Below are 16,800 nucleotides of genomic sequence, written 5' to 3'. Positions count from 1 at the left end.
CAACACAGCTCGAATATCACTACCTCTGGGAGGCCTTTCTCATCCCCTGACTTGGTTAAGTCTGTCTAGTGGCAGAAGATATTTTCCAAAAATGGTCATGGCAATAATTCCTATCTCTTCATTCTATTCCTGGGGGTTCCCAGGCGGCTCAGTGGTAAAGAATCTCCCTGCCAATGCAGGAGATCCAGGTTCGATTCCTGAGTTGGAAAGATTCTCTGGAGAAGGAAATGACAACACACTCTTGTATTCTTGCCTGGAGAATTCCATGGACGGAGGAGCCTGGCAGGCTACAGTCCATGGGGTTGCAAAGAATCGGACACGACTGAGCACACAGGCATCAGGCATGCTATCTCAGAACCTGGCCACTCCCCAGGTTCTGGAGTCTGTTGGCTCTCCACTTGAATTTGGGAGGGACTTTTGATTCTGTGTGACTTGCAAAGGTAGATCAGAAAAGGCTACAAGGCTTCCACCTGGCTCAGTTGTTCCTCTCTGTGTGATTGGGCTCGGAACCTAGCTGCCATACTGTGAGGAAGCTCAGGCTACATGAGGCAGCCACATGTGGGTCATCCTGGCAATAGCCACTGGCCTCAACCTACAGCCAGAAGCAGCTGAGAGACATGTGAGTGAGTAAAGCTTCAGAGGATTCCAGCCTCAGCCTTCCAAACACCCAGCTGACACAGAGGGGCCAGCCTTCCAAGCCTGGAGGTTGGAGAACAAAATGAATGTTCTTATCACTGTAAACCTCTAAATCTGGAGATGGTAGAGTAACTGGAACAGAGTAACTGTTACACTTGTAACTTCCCTTTGAAGTATCTGTCACCGTTGAAACTTTACATCTCTGTGTGTGATTGATTTTTAGCCTTCTTGAAAGACTGATGACTCTGTGGGGGTAAAAGCCTTGTTAGTTCTGCTCACCATTCTACTCCTGCTGCTGGAAGCCCCTATGGCCGTGTCCGACTCTTTGTGACCCTATGGACTATGGCCTGCCAGTCTGCTCTGCCCATGGGATTCTCCAGGCAAGAATACTGGAGTGGGTGGCCATGCCCTCCTCCAGGGGATCTTCCTCACCTTGGGATCGAACCCGGGTCTCCTTCTTTGTAGGCAGATGCTTTACTGTCTGAGCCACCAGGCAAGTCCCAATTTTACTCCTGACCCCTGGCAAATGATGTACCCGTTGCCAGTATATTCTCAGCTTTCCTGCACCTCTTCACAAGTAGAGATACCAAATGAAGATGATGTACAAGAGACCATGGGATGGCAGAGGAGAAGTTGGGTAGTTTCTTGAGAGAGAGGATATTTGGGTTGTATTTTGCAGGATATATAGGGTGCTTTTTGTGTAATGAAGAGATTAATAGGGCTTCCGGCTGATGCATGGGGTCAGGGACCAGCCAGGCTAAGTAGGCATTGACAGGAGTTTTTGCACAGATAGAAGGCAGCTTACTTGGGTGGAAAATTCTGCAAGAAAAGGTTCACAATTTAGGTTCACAATTGATTGCCTTCAATGCTGCATACAGGTGCTTAGATTTAACTCATAAGAAGTAGGAAGACCTTGGAGATTTGGAAGCAGTTGTGGAATGATCTCAGTTCCTGATAGCACTGTGACTGGAAAAACTGGTTAAGAGGCTCCCAAACTGGTCCAGTGGGGAAGCGATGGGAACAGGACTAGAGAAGTGAGGAGAGGAGGATCAGGACTAAGTCAAGAGCAGTTTAGCAGGGACTTCCCTGGTGTTTCAATGGCTAACACTCTGCATTCACAACACAGTGGGCATGAGCTCAAACTCTGGTCAGGGAGTTAGATCCCACATGCCACAGCTAAGAGTTTGCATGCCACAACTAAGATCCCACATGCTGCAATCAAGACTTAGTGCAGCCAAATAAATTAATAAACATCTTTAAAAAAGCATTTTGGCAACACTTCAATGCAGGGCCTTGTATTGGGGTGCTGTGTGTCCATACCCCCAGTTGTTACATCAACCCTAGAAAGCAGGGGTCCAGAACCCTATTTCAGTAAATATATCAGGCTGTGTAGATCTTAGCATCTGTAGAAGCTATTTACTCCGCTGTCAAAGAGCAAAAATAGCCAGAGGTGCCCAGTAAACGAGTGGGCATTCCAGTGTTCCAGTAAACCTTAATTTTACAGACACTGAAACTTAAATTTCATAGAATTTTCACGTGGCACGGAATAATCTGCACTACCGGAGTTTTTCCAACTTTTAAAATTGTAAAAAGCATTCTCAGCTTACTTGTGGGGCCGGACAAAAGCAGAGGCCAGCCCTTGGTTTGCCCACCGGTGGTACTTGAAGCGTTAGCAGCCTTTCAGTTTTTTGGGTAAGATCCTACAGCTAGTCCCTCCAGGAGCTTTGCCGTCCCAGCCGCCGCCAGGCCACGCCCTCCGGGGCGGAGCCAGCGCATGCGCGGCCCACCCTCGGGCGGGGGGCGGGGCGGGCCGCGGCTCCGAGTTCCAACATGGCGCACGCTGGCGGCGGCGGCGGCGTCGGCCCTGCGGGCCGGGGGCTGAGCGGCGCCCGCTGGGGTCGCTCGGGCTCCGGGGGCCACGAGAAACTGCCGGTGCACGTGAGTGGTGCCCCAGCCCTCCCTGGGGAACCCGGCCGTCCAGTCCCCGGAGGTTGGCGCCCCCTGCCAGGGCCCCGCCCGACCCTGGCCCTGCGTCGGCCTCCGCTCCGCTGGGCCCTGGACCCGCGACCCCCTGCCTCCGCCCCTCGGAGCCCGGCCTGCACCCCTCCCGCCAGGGACCCCCGGCCCCGGCCCCTTCTGCGCCGACCGCGGCCCACCGGGACCCTCCCCCTCCCCGCAGGTGGAAGACGCCCTCACCTACCTGGACCAGGTGAAGATCCGCTTCGGCAGCGATCCTGCCACTTACAATGGCTTCCTGGAGATCATGAAGGAGTTCAAGAGCCAGAGGTACCTGCGGGGCCCCTGCCCGGGGGCCGCCCCAGGGCGCGCCCTGGGCCGCAGTGGGCCTGAGCGCCGTGGGAGCCGCCAGCCCGCGCCGGCCCCCAACAGGGTGACCTTGCGCAGGTGGGGGCTGCTCGGAGCCTCAGTCCTTCTTCCAGACAACGGGACGGAAGGGTGCCCTCCTTGTGGAGCTATTGTGGGGATTCCTGGAAGGAGGGCAGGGATGCGGTGAGGCGAGTGAGGCGGTCAGGCAAGCACAGGGTGGGATCCTATCTTTACTCAGAGTGTCGGTTTTTTAAGATAAATTTTGTTCGTCCGGGATTTTTTAAAAATTTAGATCCCCCCCCCCCCAAGCACTACATGAAAATGTTACTTATCCAGATTAAGGAATGTTTTGACACTTTCTCCCCCTCAAATCTTAATCCCCAAGGTGAGTGCCTTACTTGCCCCGCCCTCATCCCAGGCCTGCTTGGGAAATAACGCACACAAAATGCTTAATAAGGAACCTGGCACTTAGAAGGCATTTAAAACACATTAGCTGTTTTCATAGGCACAGGATCAAGGGGGTGAGAGATGTATCGGGGACCTCTCGATCCCCTGTCTTGTTTGACAGGGGTCTTGCTGAGACTTAGAGTGGGCCAGGGGTTCACCCAGGTTCACGTTAGAAGCAGAGGCGGGACCAGGACTCCATGCCTTCTGATTTAGATTTGTATCAGATCCACACCGTGGTGCTTTCCCCACAGAGGAAGTAATAACGGCAGGGCTCACCTGGTTTCCTTCCCAAGCCCGATGGTAGACCTTGGCCCTGACTGCAGCCCCGAGGGAGAACTCTATCTCCTCTCTCCTTGAGCTGTTACGCAGTTTCCATACGTGCAGGGCCTTTGACATTTATGCATTACCGTCAGTTGCTGGGAACAACTCCTGGGAACGATCGCTGATTCGTATGAAGTGAATTGGTCTCCCTGTTTAGAGGACTTGGCTTCCTGTCACTTCTTGGAGCTCAGGATGTGCAGCTGGCTCTCCTGACGTTTCCAGAGCCTAGCGCACGTGCTTGCGGTTTTTTGGGAGCTGTGCTGTGTGCCTGTTGTGTGGGGTTTTGGCAGGAAGATACAGGGAGCCCAGGCCTGGCTGCCTTGGTGGTGGACCACCGTCTGCAGAGTCACACAGAACACAGTTTAGGGTGCGTCGTTGTCTGTTGAGCAGCCTGTGTCCTGGGACGGTTAAGAGAGTCAGAAGTCAGCTCGGTTCCCAGTTTGCCCCCCAAGACCCTCCTGCCCACTCCTGGTCTTCTTTGTTGCAGCATTGATACTCCAGGTGTCATCCGACGAGTGTCGCAGCTCTTCCACGAACACCCTGACCTCATTGTTGGATTCAACGCTTTCCTTCCTCTCGGCTACAGGATAGACATTCCCAAGAACGGCAAGTTAAACATACAGTCACCTCTGTCGAGCCAGGTATGCAGTGGTGTGAGTGACCTGGCCTCAGCACCGCCCACCCTGGCCCTGGGGGTACTCAGGCCAGGCAGTATATCCCGTGTGTTTCATTGGCAGGGAAGCAGGTGAAGGGCCGATCTTCTTGAAATGCTTCTAGCGCAAATCAGAGTGAATTGAAACACCTTCCCCAGCAGCCTCTGCATCCCAGATTGATCCACTTGGCAGATTTAAATCAAGAGTGGGTGTGTCTGTATGTGTCAAGGAGGCATTCTCTGAACGTAGTTTTATGTCCAGTCACAGTCAGAGATGTGGATGGACTTAGAGTCTGTCATACAGAGTGAAGTAAGTCAGAAAGACGAAAACCAGTATTGGTATATTAGCGCATGTATTAACATGTGGAATCTAGAAAAATAGGACAGAGGAACTTAGTTCCAGGCCAGGAATGGAGACTCAGACATAGAAGACGGACGTGTGGGCACAGTTGGGGAGGGGAAGGTGGGGTGAATTGGGAGATTAGGTTTGGCATGAACACACTACCATTTGTAAAACGCTTAGCTACTGGGACCTTCGGTGTGTAGCGCTGGGAGCTCAGCTCAGGGCTCTGTGATGACCTAGAGGGATGGGGTGGGGTTGGAGGAGGAGGGAGGTCGAAGAGGGAGGGGGTGTGTGCGGCTGACTCACTTGGTTGTACAGCAGAAACTCAACATTGTGAAAGCAACTGTGTTCTGATTAAAAAAGATACTGGCAGTCGCAGCCACCAAGGTCTGGGTTTGAGGCTCCCCCTCGGAGCGCTAGGCGGCCCACGCTTGTGCTCGGGCCGGTCATCCCTCTGAGCACCCTGGCAGCGCACAGGAGGAAGTGGTGGAGACACGAGTGTGACCGGCCGTCTTTGTTGTGGATGTGCTTCATTTCCCTGCGGGCAGGACAGTGGACTCAGCTCAGGCTTGCGGTCCCTTCTGTCTTAAGTGACAGGTGGCAGCCTCTTCTGTCTCTGCAGTCGCTTCTTGTTTGAGCTCACTGGACCCCCTGAGAAAAAGACTGTTTGAGCTTTACTTTTATAAGGTAGCCATTGTCTTTTTCTCTCCTCGGTCCCGCTGCCATTTAGGGCCTAACACGTTGCTGGTGGCTTTGCTGGCCAGGGCATTGTGGGTGTTCAGCGGCATCCCTGGCCTCCACCCATAGGCCCTCACCCAGTCGAGACAGCCAAAAACAGATCTCCAGACAGAGCCGCATGTCTCCTGGGAGCAAAATCACAGCATTGAGAAGCCCTGGTGTGACTGAACCAGCTCTTTGAACCACCTCCTCCTCCATCTCTGCCCGAGGGGTTTTTACAGGGAAGCTAAAAATCTTCTGAGAAGCATTTTGTAGGTTTCTCCGCTGTTGAAGGAGATTGCGGTTTCCTATCAATTAGGGAGTCAGGATTTGAAGAGAGAGCAGTGCGAAGCGACTTGGCAGGGGCAGGTCCCTCTCCAAGGGGGGCTAGCGCACATCCCGCCTTTCCTCTACGCACGGCGGTCTTGTCAGCACGTCCACCATCAGCAAGTCATCTCATTAAAGCTGAGGAGTGCGCCTCACTTTTAAAAAGGTACTTGGAAGCCTGGGGCCATGAAAGCTTCTATTTCATGTTTGTAAATGAAGCCCCAGGATCCAGAGGTAGAGCTCGTGCCTCCAGATGATAAAAGCCTTAGCAGGGATTAACCTTCAGAACAGTCCCGGCTGGGGGAGAAAAGCGAGCTGTTTGCAGCTATGTGTGCAGGGGCACTTTGCTGAATCCGAGGCCCTGTGTAAACACTGGGTGTTGAAGAAAGAACCGGTGACCAAGCCCTAAATTGCACTCCCCATGCGGAATTTGCCTTTCTCTAGCCCCGTGGGAGTAACTGCTCCCAAGGCCGGATCTTCACGAGAGCCTCCCCTCCTCTTAAACAGCCGCGGGGCTCCCGCTGCTCCCCAAGTGACTTCGAGACCTGTTGGAGAGATAAGGAGAACAAACCAGTCTTGTCTGCCCCCGGGGTGGACTTCGTGACTGCAGGCCTGTTAACTCTGAAGAGGAGTTTGATGAGAACGCTCCCTTGATAGCTGCCTACCGGGGCTTGTTGGTCTTGCTGCAGCCTAAGAGCCGCCATGTGTGGGGCTGCTCCCCTAGCCGGAGAGGTCCGTGCCCTTCATCCCCTCCGGTCACCCGCTGCTGTCACCTTTCCAGGGCTCCCTGCTCACTAGTGCCGTGGTGATTTTCTTTTTAAACTGTTTTTCCTGGCTTCACTGTATTGAAGGACTCTGTGTGTGTGTCTGTGTGTCTGTGTGTGTCTGTGTCTGTGTCTGTGTGTGTCTGTGTGTGTGTCAACATCACTGGGCTGCACCCACCTGATGCCAGTAGCACCCCCACCCCCCGCCAAGTATGACAGCCTTAAATGTCTCTTGACGTTGCCAAGTGTCCCCTGGGTTGGGAACAGAATCTCCCTGGTTGAGACACTGGGCCAAGGAAAAGATAAACAGACATGTGCCATGATGTGGGCAGCCTGCCCAGAGAGGGGCAGGGACCACAGCAGGAAGACCATCCCCTGGCTGCGGCCTTTGGAATCAACATCTTTTTGGATCTGGTTGACTTTAGTTATAACGTCACCTCCTCAGAGAGCCCTCCCAGTTCCCACCCCCAAGTCATTTTCACAGCATCCCGTTTTACACGTTTCAAAATAGCGTAGGAGAGCTAAGAAATAAAAAATGCGCTATTTCCTGTTGGTTTGCCTTCCCTGGCAGGTGGGGTCCTCCAGATCAGGCCTGTCTTGTTCATGACTGTCCCCGTTCCGGGACACCTGAAGGGCAAGGCCCCGGGCGAGAGTGGTGAATCTTGGCTGCCAGTTCTGTTCAGGATAGACCCTGCCTCTCGGGGCGGCTCCTCTGTACTTGCCCAAGATCACGGCTCTTAGATGAACTTAAGAGATAAACCTTGAGGTGCAGTTTGTAGCTCAGTGTCCCCTTTACATCAAAGGGAGCCGGCTGCCTTCCCTCCGGGAAAGGTCATGCAGAGTCCGTTCAGTCCCCGGGAGGCTACCTCTTGGCTTTATGTCTTAGTCATCCATGGAGCAGAGGTAGGCCACCTCCTCCATGCCAGGCACTGGGGTTTGTTCAGATTCCCGGCTCTCCAGGCCCTTGCATGGTTGAGGTGGGGGCTCCTGCGAGACCCGTTTGGATGGATGTGAGACGTGAGGGAGTTCAGCGCCATGAGTGAAAGATAGCAGAAGGCAGGCCTGGGGAGGTGCGGTGGGCAGAGGTGGGGGAGCAGGGGCCACGCCTGTGTCCTCTGGGGAGACTCCATGGTAGGGGCATGAAGGCCTGAGGTGGGAATGAGTGGGTGTGCCTGAGAAAGCCAGGACGCCGGTGGGGTCGGGACCTGAAGCAGAGGCTGTAGGGGAGAGAGCCAGGAGCGTGCGAAGCCAGGGGAGAGTTCTGGAAAGGCCCCTCCAGCTGCCATGCCAGAAGTGGACTTGGGGGGCAAGAGAAGATCTGGGAGGCTAGAGGCGGGCCCTGGTGTGAGCCACGTGGAGTGGAGGGTGTTGTGGACCGGGGCGAGGTGTCGGTGAAAGCGAGCAATCCGGGTGACGGCAGGAAGCCTGTGGCTCTGGGTGGGTGCAGCGCCTGCTGAGATGAGCCGTGGGGCAGGGGCCGGAGGGGCCGCTGTCCCTTTGGGGACGACCCTTGAGAGGTCCCTTCAGTACCGGGCAGGGCAGGGCTGTGTGTGCACTCAGATGGGCCAGTTGGCCGCGCATGGCAGTTCCTTAGTGTCCGGGAGGTGTTTCTGCCGTGCCTGGTCAAGGCCACCCACAGCAGGCAGAGCACACAAAAGCCTGGATTGTTCCAGAAAGTTTAGACCAGGGGTTGGCAAACTGTGGCCCATGGAACGAGCCAGCTAATGTTTATATGGCTGGTAGCTTTTACATTTTTCAGATTACAGTAGAATTTTTTTTTAATTGTGGTAATGTTTACATAACATAAAATTCGTCATTATAACCATTTTAACGTGTCCAATTTAGTGGCTTTTTAGTACATTTACAATACTGTGCAGCCACCACTAATTCCAGAACATTTTTACCCCAGAAAGGAACATGTACCTCCTCAGCCCTATCCTTCACACCACCCAGCCCCTGGCAGCCACTAGTCTGCTTTCTGTCTCTGTGGTTTTCCTGTTCTGAATACTTCATATGAGTGCAGTCATGCCCTGTATGCCTTTCTGTGTCTGGGCTTCCTTCTCTCAGCGTTGTGTTTTTGAAGGTCATCCGTGTTGTGTTGGGGCTTCCCCAGTGGTCCAGCGGTAAAGAATCCACCTGGAATGCAGTTTGATCCCTGAGTCAGGAAGATACCCTGGCGAAGGGAATGGCAACCCACTGCAGTGTTCTTGCCCAGAGAATTCCATGGACAGAGGAGCCTGGCAGGCTACAGTCCATGGGGTTGCAGAGAGTCGGACGCGACTTGAGCAGCTCACAGCACAGCAGCGTGTTGCAGCAGCGCTCCAGTCCTTGTTAAGGCTGAATGATATCCCACCGCAAAAACGGAGCTCCTTTTGCTCATTCCTTCATCACTTGGTGGACACTGGGGTTGTGTCCACCTTGGACAGTTGTGAACAGCGCTGCTGTGAGCAAACACATACAAGGATTTGCTTGACCACTTGTGTTTGGTTCTTTGGGTGGATACGTAGGAGTGGAATTGCTCAGTCACCTGGTGACCATGTTTAACTTACTGAAGAATCACTGGGCTGTTTGCCACAGTGGTTGGACCATTACCGTCTGACCTTTCTTGTGGAGCCCTGGTCTGCAGGGGTGGTTCTCCGTCTTGTCGCAGTAACTCACTTCAGAGAATTGGAGGAGGCACGTGGTGCTTAAAAATGCCCCCTTATACTGGTGGGAAAGGAGCCCCAAATGAACACACAGCCGCCTCTGAAACCATCCTGGGCTCCACGGCTGCTCCCTCCCCCTGCCCCTGCTCAGCTGTTCCCACCGACAACCTGTATACCACAGAGGAACACAGGATCAGATCTCTGTTAGTTTAAGGGAAAGGTGATCAGGAGGAGCATCCCCAGAGTGATTCAGAACCAATTCCAGAGAAACAGTTCTTGAGTTGTGGCTGCTCTAGGTCTCTTCTGTGTCTGTTTTCCTGGCTTCCTAGAGTTGCCTCTACACCCACCCCAACCCCAAATTCACCCCCACCCGAACCCCAGATTTGTATCTCAGAGTTCTGACCCTCAGTATCTCAGAATATGACTGTATCTGGAGATGGGATCTTTACAGAGATGATTGGGTAAACTGGGGCCATTAGGATGAGCCTTGATGCAGGCTGACCGGTCCTTCAAGGGAGAAATGTGGACACAGGGAGCGCCCTCAGGGGTCTGTGCGCGCAGAGGGACAGCCTGTGAGGGTGCAGCAGGAAGGAGGGCAGGTGTCCAGCCAGGAGGCCTTGGGAGGCTCCAGCCCTGCTGACCCCTTGAGCTTGGCCCTCCAGCCTCCGGAGCTGTGGGGAGATAGTGTCTGTTGACGCTGCCCAGCCTCTGGTATTTGTCATGGCAACCCTGCCGCACTAGTGGACCCATGCGGGTGCTGGTGGGTACGCCTGGTGGAGGCGGTGGCAGTGTGCCGGGAGCTCCCTGGAGTCCAGGGTCAGCTGCAGGTGCCAGGGGATTTCGCCTGGTCATCCCCAACCGTGGATGAAGCCCACTCTCTTCTAAGCACTGCTCTAGGCACTGGGGATACAGCCATGTCCAAAATAGAATCCCTGCTCCCCTGGAGTCTCCCTACAGCTCAGGGCTGGACAGACAGTAAAATAAGTGAAATGTGTCACCTGTGGGAAAGCGGCATGTGCCGTGGAGAAAGAGCAAGGAAGGGGCTCAGAGTGCCAGGAGATGAGGGCTAGAAGATTCCCTGAAAGGGGTTGTGTATGCAAAGACCTAAAGCCGAACCAGAGGGATCCTGACCTGCCCGAGACCCAGGTGGGACCCACAGAAAGCCGAGGGTCAGTCCTGACAGCCCAGCTGTGGTCAGTGACGGAGTGAGGCCATCCGCAGGTTGTTGTTCAGTCACTAAGTCGTGTACGACTCTTTTCGACTCCACGGACTGCAGCACACCAGGCTTTTGTGTCCTCCACTATTCCCTGGAGTTTGCTCGGGTTCCTGTCCATTGAGTTGGTGATGCCATCCAACCATCTCATCCTGTGCTGCCCTCTTCTCCTTTTGCCTGCAGTCCTGACATCCTCAGGACCACACGTGAAGTTCCAGTCTAAAGGCGGAAGCGTCGCCTCCTTCGTGGGCTGGTCTTGTCCCACTGTGAGTTAGGATTCCAGCTGCTAGGAGAGAGAGACGTGTGTCTGTTTTTCGTTTGTATTTATGTTAACAGAAAAGCATGTGAGTGGCGAGCATGCGTGACGGCTGCTCAGGGCCCATCAGTCTTCTCTCATGTGACTTGCCCCAGGCTTAGCACCAGAAGTCCCACAGCCCTGGGCAGCCTGGGCAGGGGCCCTCCCTCACCTGCGGGGTCCCAGTCTCCTGCCTGCTGACAGCAAGTAGCTTTCACACCTGAGAACAGTCTTGCTGAAATGGACTGGCCAGAGGCGAGGAAGACTGTTACAAACGGCCCAGAATTCTGCTCCGGAAAGGATTGCATGAATGCTAATTTTTCATAGTGTGGAGTGTGCATCGTGGTTTCATGGTCTTTGTGAGAAGGGTCAGGCAGAGGTGAGTTGGTGAGGCTCCCAGGGATGCGTGGGCACTCGGAAGGCTGAGGCGGGGCTCCGTGGCTCCGTGTCTGCGTGCCCCGTCTCTGCTTCCCTCTCTCCAGGCCCCCAGAAGTACACTTGTGTTTCAAGGAGAAGACTCGGCCCTGTGCTGAGTTTTGCCTGCTCTCGCGCACGGTGGCCCGTCTGGTGGTCCCCACAGCCTGCACCCCGTGTCGGGCCCGACACTCATCCCTGTCGTCCCATTGGCAGGAGAATTCGCACAACCACAGCGACTGTGCAGAGAACGTGAAGCAGCAGATGCTGTGCAAGGAGGACAAGCCCCAGGTGCCCTTGGAGTCCGATTCCGTGGAGTTCAACAATGCCATCAGCTACGTGAACAAAATTAAGACCCGCTTTCTGGACCACCCGGAAATCTACAGGTCTTTCCTGGAGATACTGCACACTTACCAGGTAGGAAGGCTTGGGCCACGCTGCTCTGCAGGCGTGCGCGGCACCGCTCAGTGTCAGGGGCGTCGGAAGCATTCGGGTTTTCCTCAGGACCTCCTGTAAAATTCTGATTAGCTTTTTTCTTTTCTGCGTTAATTTTATTTTCTACTGTGGTAGAGTATCTATGTAAAACTTAACCATTTTCAAGCGTACAATTCAGTGGTATTAAGCACTGTACAGTCACACTGTTGTGCAGCCATCACCATCATGCATTTCCAGAACTTTTTCATCTTCCTGGATTGAAACTGTGTCCCCATTAAACTCATAACTCCCGCTTGCTCCCGCCCGCAGCCCCTGGCACCCACCCTTGTGCTTCCTGTCCCTGAATCTGGCTCTGCCAGGGGCCTCCTGTGAGTGGCTTCGTATTTGTCCTCTTGACTGGCTTGTTTCATTCAGGGTGACGCCCTGAATGAAGGTCTGTCCCTGCTGCACCCTGCGTCAGAATGGCCTTCTTTCTGAGGCGGAGCATTCTTGCGTTGTATGGCCTGGCCTCGTTCTCCTTCTCCGTTCATCCGTCAGCAGACACTTGGGGTGCTCCCACCTTACGGCCGCTGTGAGCAACGCTGCCGTGACAGGCGTGTACCTGTTGGTGTTCTGTGTAGGTTGGCTTTTAATTTGTCCCTGAGGCACCTCTGCACCCTCTTTGGGAAACACACACTAGAGGATTAAAGAACCGCCCCCCCAAGAAGACAGTTTTCCTTTTATAAAATGGCTTAGTTATTATTTAGACAATAGAACTACCCTTTATGCTGAGTACAACTGGGCCTTGCTCCAGGTACTGGGTCAACAGAGATGAATGGTTGCTGTTGCCTCGGAGTTCAGCTTAGGGCTGTGCGAGGGAGAGGTGAAGGTTGCTGACCCCGTGAGGGGTCGGGGAGAGGCTACTCAGGTTTTAATACTTGGTTACTTGCTTTGTGTGCACTGGACTTGATCGTGGAACTTGGTCTTCAGTAGGGTCTATCACTGCCGCACAGACTCCAGCCGTGGCGCGTGGGCTTGGTTAACTCTGTGGCAGGTGGGATCTTAGTTCCCAGACGAGGGGTCAGATCTGCATCCCCCGCATCACAAGGGGGATTCTTAACCACTGGACCACCAGGGAAGCCCCTCAGGTTGAATCTTAACAAATCAGTCAGAAGCCTCAGGTGAAAGACGGAGTCTCTTGGTGCTGGGCATGGCCTGTGCAAAGGCCCAGGGGCCAGCGTGGGCAGCTGCCTGCAGGGAAATTGGCAGGGAGTACAGGCAGGCCAGTGGCAAGGGGCATTGGTGTCGTGCAAGGAGTTCAAACATCATCTGTGCCCAGACATGGAGTCTCTGCTGCTTTTTGTTTTTCTAACCAACAGAACCCATTAAAAAAAAAATGTTTATTTTCATTTATTTATTTGGCTGTGCCCTGTAGATCTTTATTGTAGCATGTAGGTGCAGCACAGACTTTTTAGTTGCGGTTTGTGGGATCTAGTTCCCCGACCAGGGATTGAACCCTGGCCCCCTGCCTTAGGAGCACAGAGTCTTAGCAGTTGGACCAGCAGGGAAGTCCCGAGGACCCACTTTTAAAAGTGAAATCTTGTGCACAACCTTGATAAGAGAAACAAAGGAGTGAGATTCCTTTCAGCGTAAATGTCGATGATGAGATGAACAGCATTTGCTTCCTGTAAACCCGGTGGAGCTATTTCGATGGCCTAAGCATCCGTGGGCACTGGTGCTGACGTCGTGCGTGGCCCTGTTGGCCTCAACGCCCATTGTCTGCACGGGCCTTGTGCAGCATCAGGAACTTCCTGCTTCTCACAGAGAAGTGGTTCCACGTGGCAGCTCTGAACACCAGTCTGTTTGCAGCCATGGGGGTTTGTGGGTCTTTCACAGATTCCGTGGGGTCCAAACATGTCGGGGGCAAGAAAGATCATTAGAGGGAAGGCCAGGAGGTATCTGTTGTGTTGATGGGAATTGAGCAGAGACGTTAGACGAACTTAACCGAGGTCATAGCGAAGGGCTGCAGGTTGATTTGGAGAACGTATGAGTGGGGAGGTACAGCTCAGCCTTCTCCAGCCGCAGCTCAGGAGTCAGTTGGACATGCAGCTGCCTGGGCCTCCACTCCAGGTTCTGCCTGGCACCGGCTTTCCCAGCGAGCACCCTGGCAACAGGGACCATCCATTTCTTCAAGAGGAGCTGGCAGTGTGAATTTCTGTGTGAGTTATTCTGATTTTAGAACATTGGCTCAGATTTTTTTAATTTATTTAGTTTATTTTTGGCCGCCCCGGCTCCTCATTGCTGTTCCGGCTTTCTTGAGTTGCGGTGAGTGGGAGCTGCTCTTGGTTGTGGTGCAGGGGCTTCTCATTGCAGTGGCCTCTCTCGTTGCGGAGCACGGGCTTTAGGGTGCTGGGGCCTCAGTAGCTGTGACCCGCGGGCTTCGTTGCCCCCGGCATGTGGGATCTTCCTGGGCCAGGGGTTGGACCTGTGCTCCCTGTATTGGGACGCAGATTCTTAATCGCTGGACCGCCAGGGAAGTCTGGGCTTGAATTTTTTTAAGACATTGTGAGGCCAAAGTGGCTCTAGAGTAAATTTAGCCACATGTTACTTTTTTTTTTTTTTAATCTGTTGAGCTTTGATTCAGACCTTAGCTGTGACCCCTGCCCTTCAGAGCCCTTTGGCTCACCACCCTGAACCTTGGGGTTCTAATCCCTAAAATGGCTATAAAGCTGGTGGTGCCAACCCAATTAAACGTGGTTCACTGAAGTCACTGATTGTAGCACAACTCTTGCCTCAGGTCAGTGCAGGGGAGTGGGTTCCCTTACACAGCTTCGTACGTGTGTCGTGTGCCTGGACAGGCACAGCCAGCTCTGCCCTGACGTCCCGAGTGACCACACTCTGCACATACGCCCCAGCCACAGGGCTTGTGGGGAAGTGGGGTCAGGGCACGACACTCAAACACTGTGTCAGCCACACACTAACAAAAAAAAAGGTACTGGGCCGTTTCTGGTGGTCCAGGGGTTGAGCGTCTGCCTGCCAATGCAGGGGGCACAGGCTCAACCCCTGGTCCAGGAAGATCTCACAGGCCTCAGGGCAGATAAGCCCGGGTGCCACACCTGCTGAGCCCACGTGCCTTAGAAGGCTGCATGGTCCACAGCAAGGGAGACCACTGCCAAGGAAAGCCCGAGCACCGCGACTGGAGAGGGGCCCTGCCCGCAGAAGCTAGAGAAAGCCCAAGAGGGGCCCTGCCCGCAGAAGCTAGAGAAAGCCTGTGCGCAGCTACGGAGACCACAGCCCAACACGTGCATAGACAGGCCCCCACGAGAAGTCGGTAGCACCACTGTGCGCTTGTCAGGTGGCTCAGCGTGAGTGAATATTGTAGCACTTGACCTTGGAGAAGACCTGAGGTTCACCTGTGGACGTGGGTGGGGAAGGTTGCAGCCTGCAGGTCACTGTGAGGTACCAGGAGGAAGTTTCCTAAAATGCGATGGGAGGATGTCGCCCCAGATTGGAAGGGTGGCTCCTGACAGTTGAGGGAGGGTGTGTGCACGTCGGGTGTCGTGTCCCACGTGGCCTGGCTCAGCCGGTATCCTTCTCCACATTCACCCCTTGTTACTCCTGGACAAAATCCTATCTTATTAGCAAGTGCAGAATCTACACCACGCTCAGATCATTTTTCAGTATTTGTCCCAAACAGATGTCTGTTTAAAACAGGCCTTGCAGCATAGCTGACTCTTTCTGTGGGAAAATTTGCAGGAGGTGCATCCCTGTGAGAGAGTGTGCCCCCGTCACATGATTGTAGATGGCGCCAGGCTTCCTTCTGCCAGGGGCACCGGGCTTTCTCTCCGCCTTGTAATGAGAGCGCCCAGCTCCCCACAGCCTGCACAGAGATCACCATCACTTGCCCAATCTGATGAGCAAAAATGCGGTCACCGTGTTGTGGGCGCTCAGTCGTGTCCGACTCTTGGTGACCCCATGGACTGTAGCCCACGAGGCGCCTCTGTGCGTAGAATTCTCCAGGCAGGAATACTGAAGTTGGGTTGCCATTTCCTCCTCCAGGGAGTCTTCCCCACCCAGGTGTTGAACCCTAGCCTCTTGAGTCTCCAGCATTAGCAGGCGGGTTCTTTACCATGGAGCCGCCTGCTGTGATGCTGTTTTAAATTGTCAGACATCACTTAGTCTGATCACTGTTTTATCTGCATAGGAATAATTTGTATTTGTTCTCTGAGCTGAGTGATCTTTGCCTGTTTTTTCATTTAGTCTTCAAGTGTCCCGGTAACTTGGAGCAGGGTAGGGTGGAGGCAGTTTTTTCTCCCTCCTAACTAGGTGCTCTGTGTGCCAGGATTTGGAAAGTGCCTCTGCTCGAGGGGTGAGGCGGGCCGAGAGGGGCAGCCGGGCCGAGAGGGGCAGCCAGGCCGAGAGGGGCAGCCGAGCCGAGGGCTCCTGTCCCTTGCCCCTCCCCTTTGCAGCTCCGGGGGCTGGGGGGACATCGCCGCCTCGGCGCGCTGCCTGCTCTGTCATGCTCCGGCTGAAAGGTGATAGGGACTAACTTTTTTTTTAATTCACGCTTCCTTTTTTTTTTGGCTACTGGGTTTTTTTGTTTTTTTTTAGTTTTTGCTTTAACTGAAGGATAATCGCTTTACAGAATTTCGTTGTTTTCTGCCTAGTGTCAACACGAGTCAGCCATAGGTATATATAGGTCCCCTCCCCTCCCTTGTGACCCGCTCTCCCATCCGGGTTTTCGATGCTGTGCCCAGGCTTTCTCCAATTGTGTGAGCGGAGGCTGCTCTCTAAAGGTGGTGGCTGGCTTCTCACTGTGGTGGCTCCTCTTGTTCCGGAGCATAGTCTGCAGGCACGCCAGCTTCAGTGGTGTGGCGCACAGACCTCACGTAGGGTCTTCCAGGTCCGGGATCAAAGCTGGCTCCTGCATTGGCAGGCAGGTTCTTACCACAGCGCCAGCAGGGAAGTCCAAAGACTGACTTCTGACGGCCGACTTGCGTTCTCCTCACCTCTTCCTGCCCTCCCAACCTGCGACCCCTCTGGTCTTCATCTTGTTGTCTTAAGCTCCAGGTCAAGCCATCTCCCTTCTGGGGCCTTGGTGACCCTGGGAGAGCAAGTCCCTTAACCTGCAGGCCCTTCCTGTCCTTCACCCTCTGCCCCTTCCAGACCCAGCGCTAGCTCATTTCCCCTGTCCAGCAGGACGAGTCCCCTTGCTCTTGGGAGCACCGTGGGTTCGCCGTTGACCTTGCCTTTCCCCAGCCTCTGCTCAGCAGTGCTGCTCGAGGGC

At 54.2% G+C, this 16,800-nt stretch overlaps 1 protein-coding gene across 2 annotated transcripts in view; it reads left to right on the top strand.

The window, feature by feature from the left end:
- The first annotated feature begins 2,437 nt into the window (after positions 1-2,437).
- Positions 2,438-16,800, top strand: part of SIN3B (SIN3 transcription regulator family member B) — a 44,467-nt gene continuing 30,104 nt past the window's right edge. Inside the window, exons 1-4 of one of the 2 annotated variants that reach the window (XM_069589148.1) lie at positions 2,438-2,574; positions 2,816-2,922; positions 4,217-4,370; positions 11,316-11,516. In XM_069589148.1, the coding sequence (XP_069445249.1) occupies positions 2,467-2,574; positions 2,816-2,922; positions 4,217-4,370; positions 11,316-11,516 (570 nt within the window). In that variant the 5' untranslated portion in view covers positions 2,438-2,466. The remainder of the gene's footprint in view (positions 2,575-2,815; positions 2,923-4,216; positions 4,371-11,315; positions 11,517-16,800) is intronic. The other variant, XM_069589149.1, reaches the window with a different exon arrangement.

This window comes from Ovis canadensis, chromosome 5 (assembly GCF_042477335.2).
Source record: "Ovis canadensis isolate MfBH-ARS-UI-01 breed Bighorn chromosome 5, ARS-UI_OviCan_v2, whole genome shotgun sequence".
NCBI lineage: Eukaryota > Metazoa > Chordata > Mammalia > Artiodactyla > Bovidae > Ovis > Ovis canadensis.
This window is presented reverse-complemented; position numbering and strand designations above follow the sequence as displayed.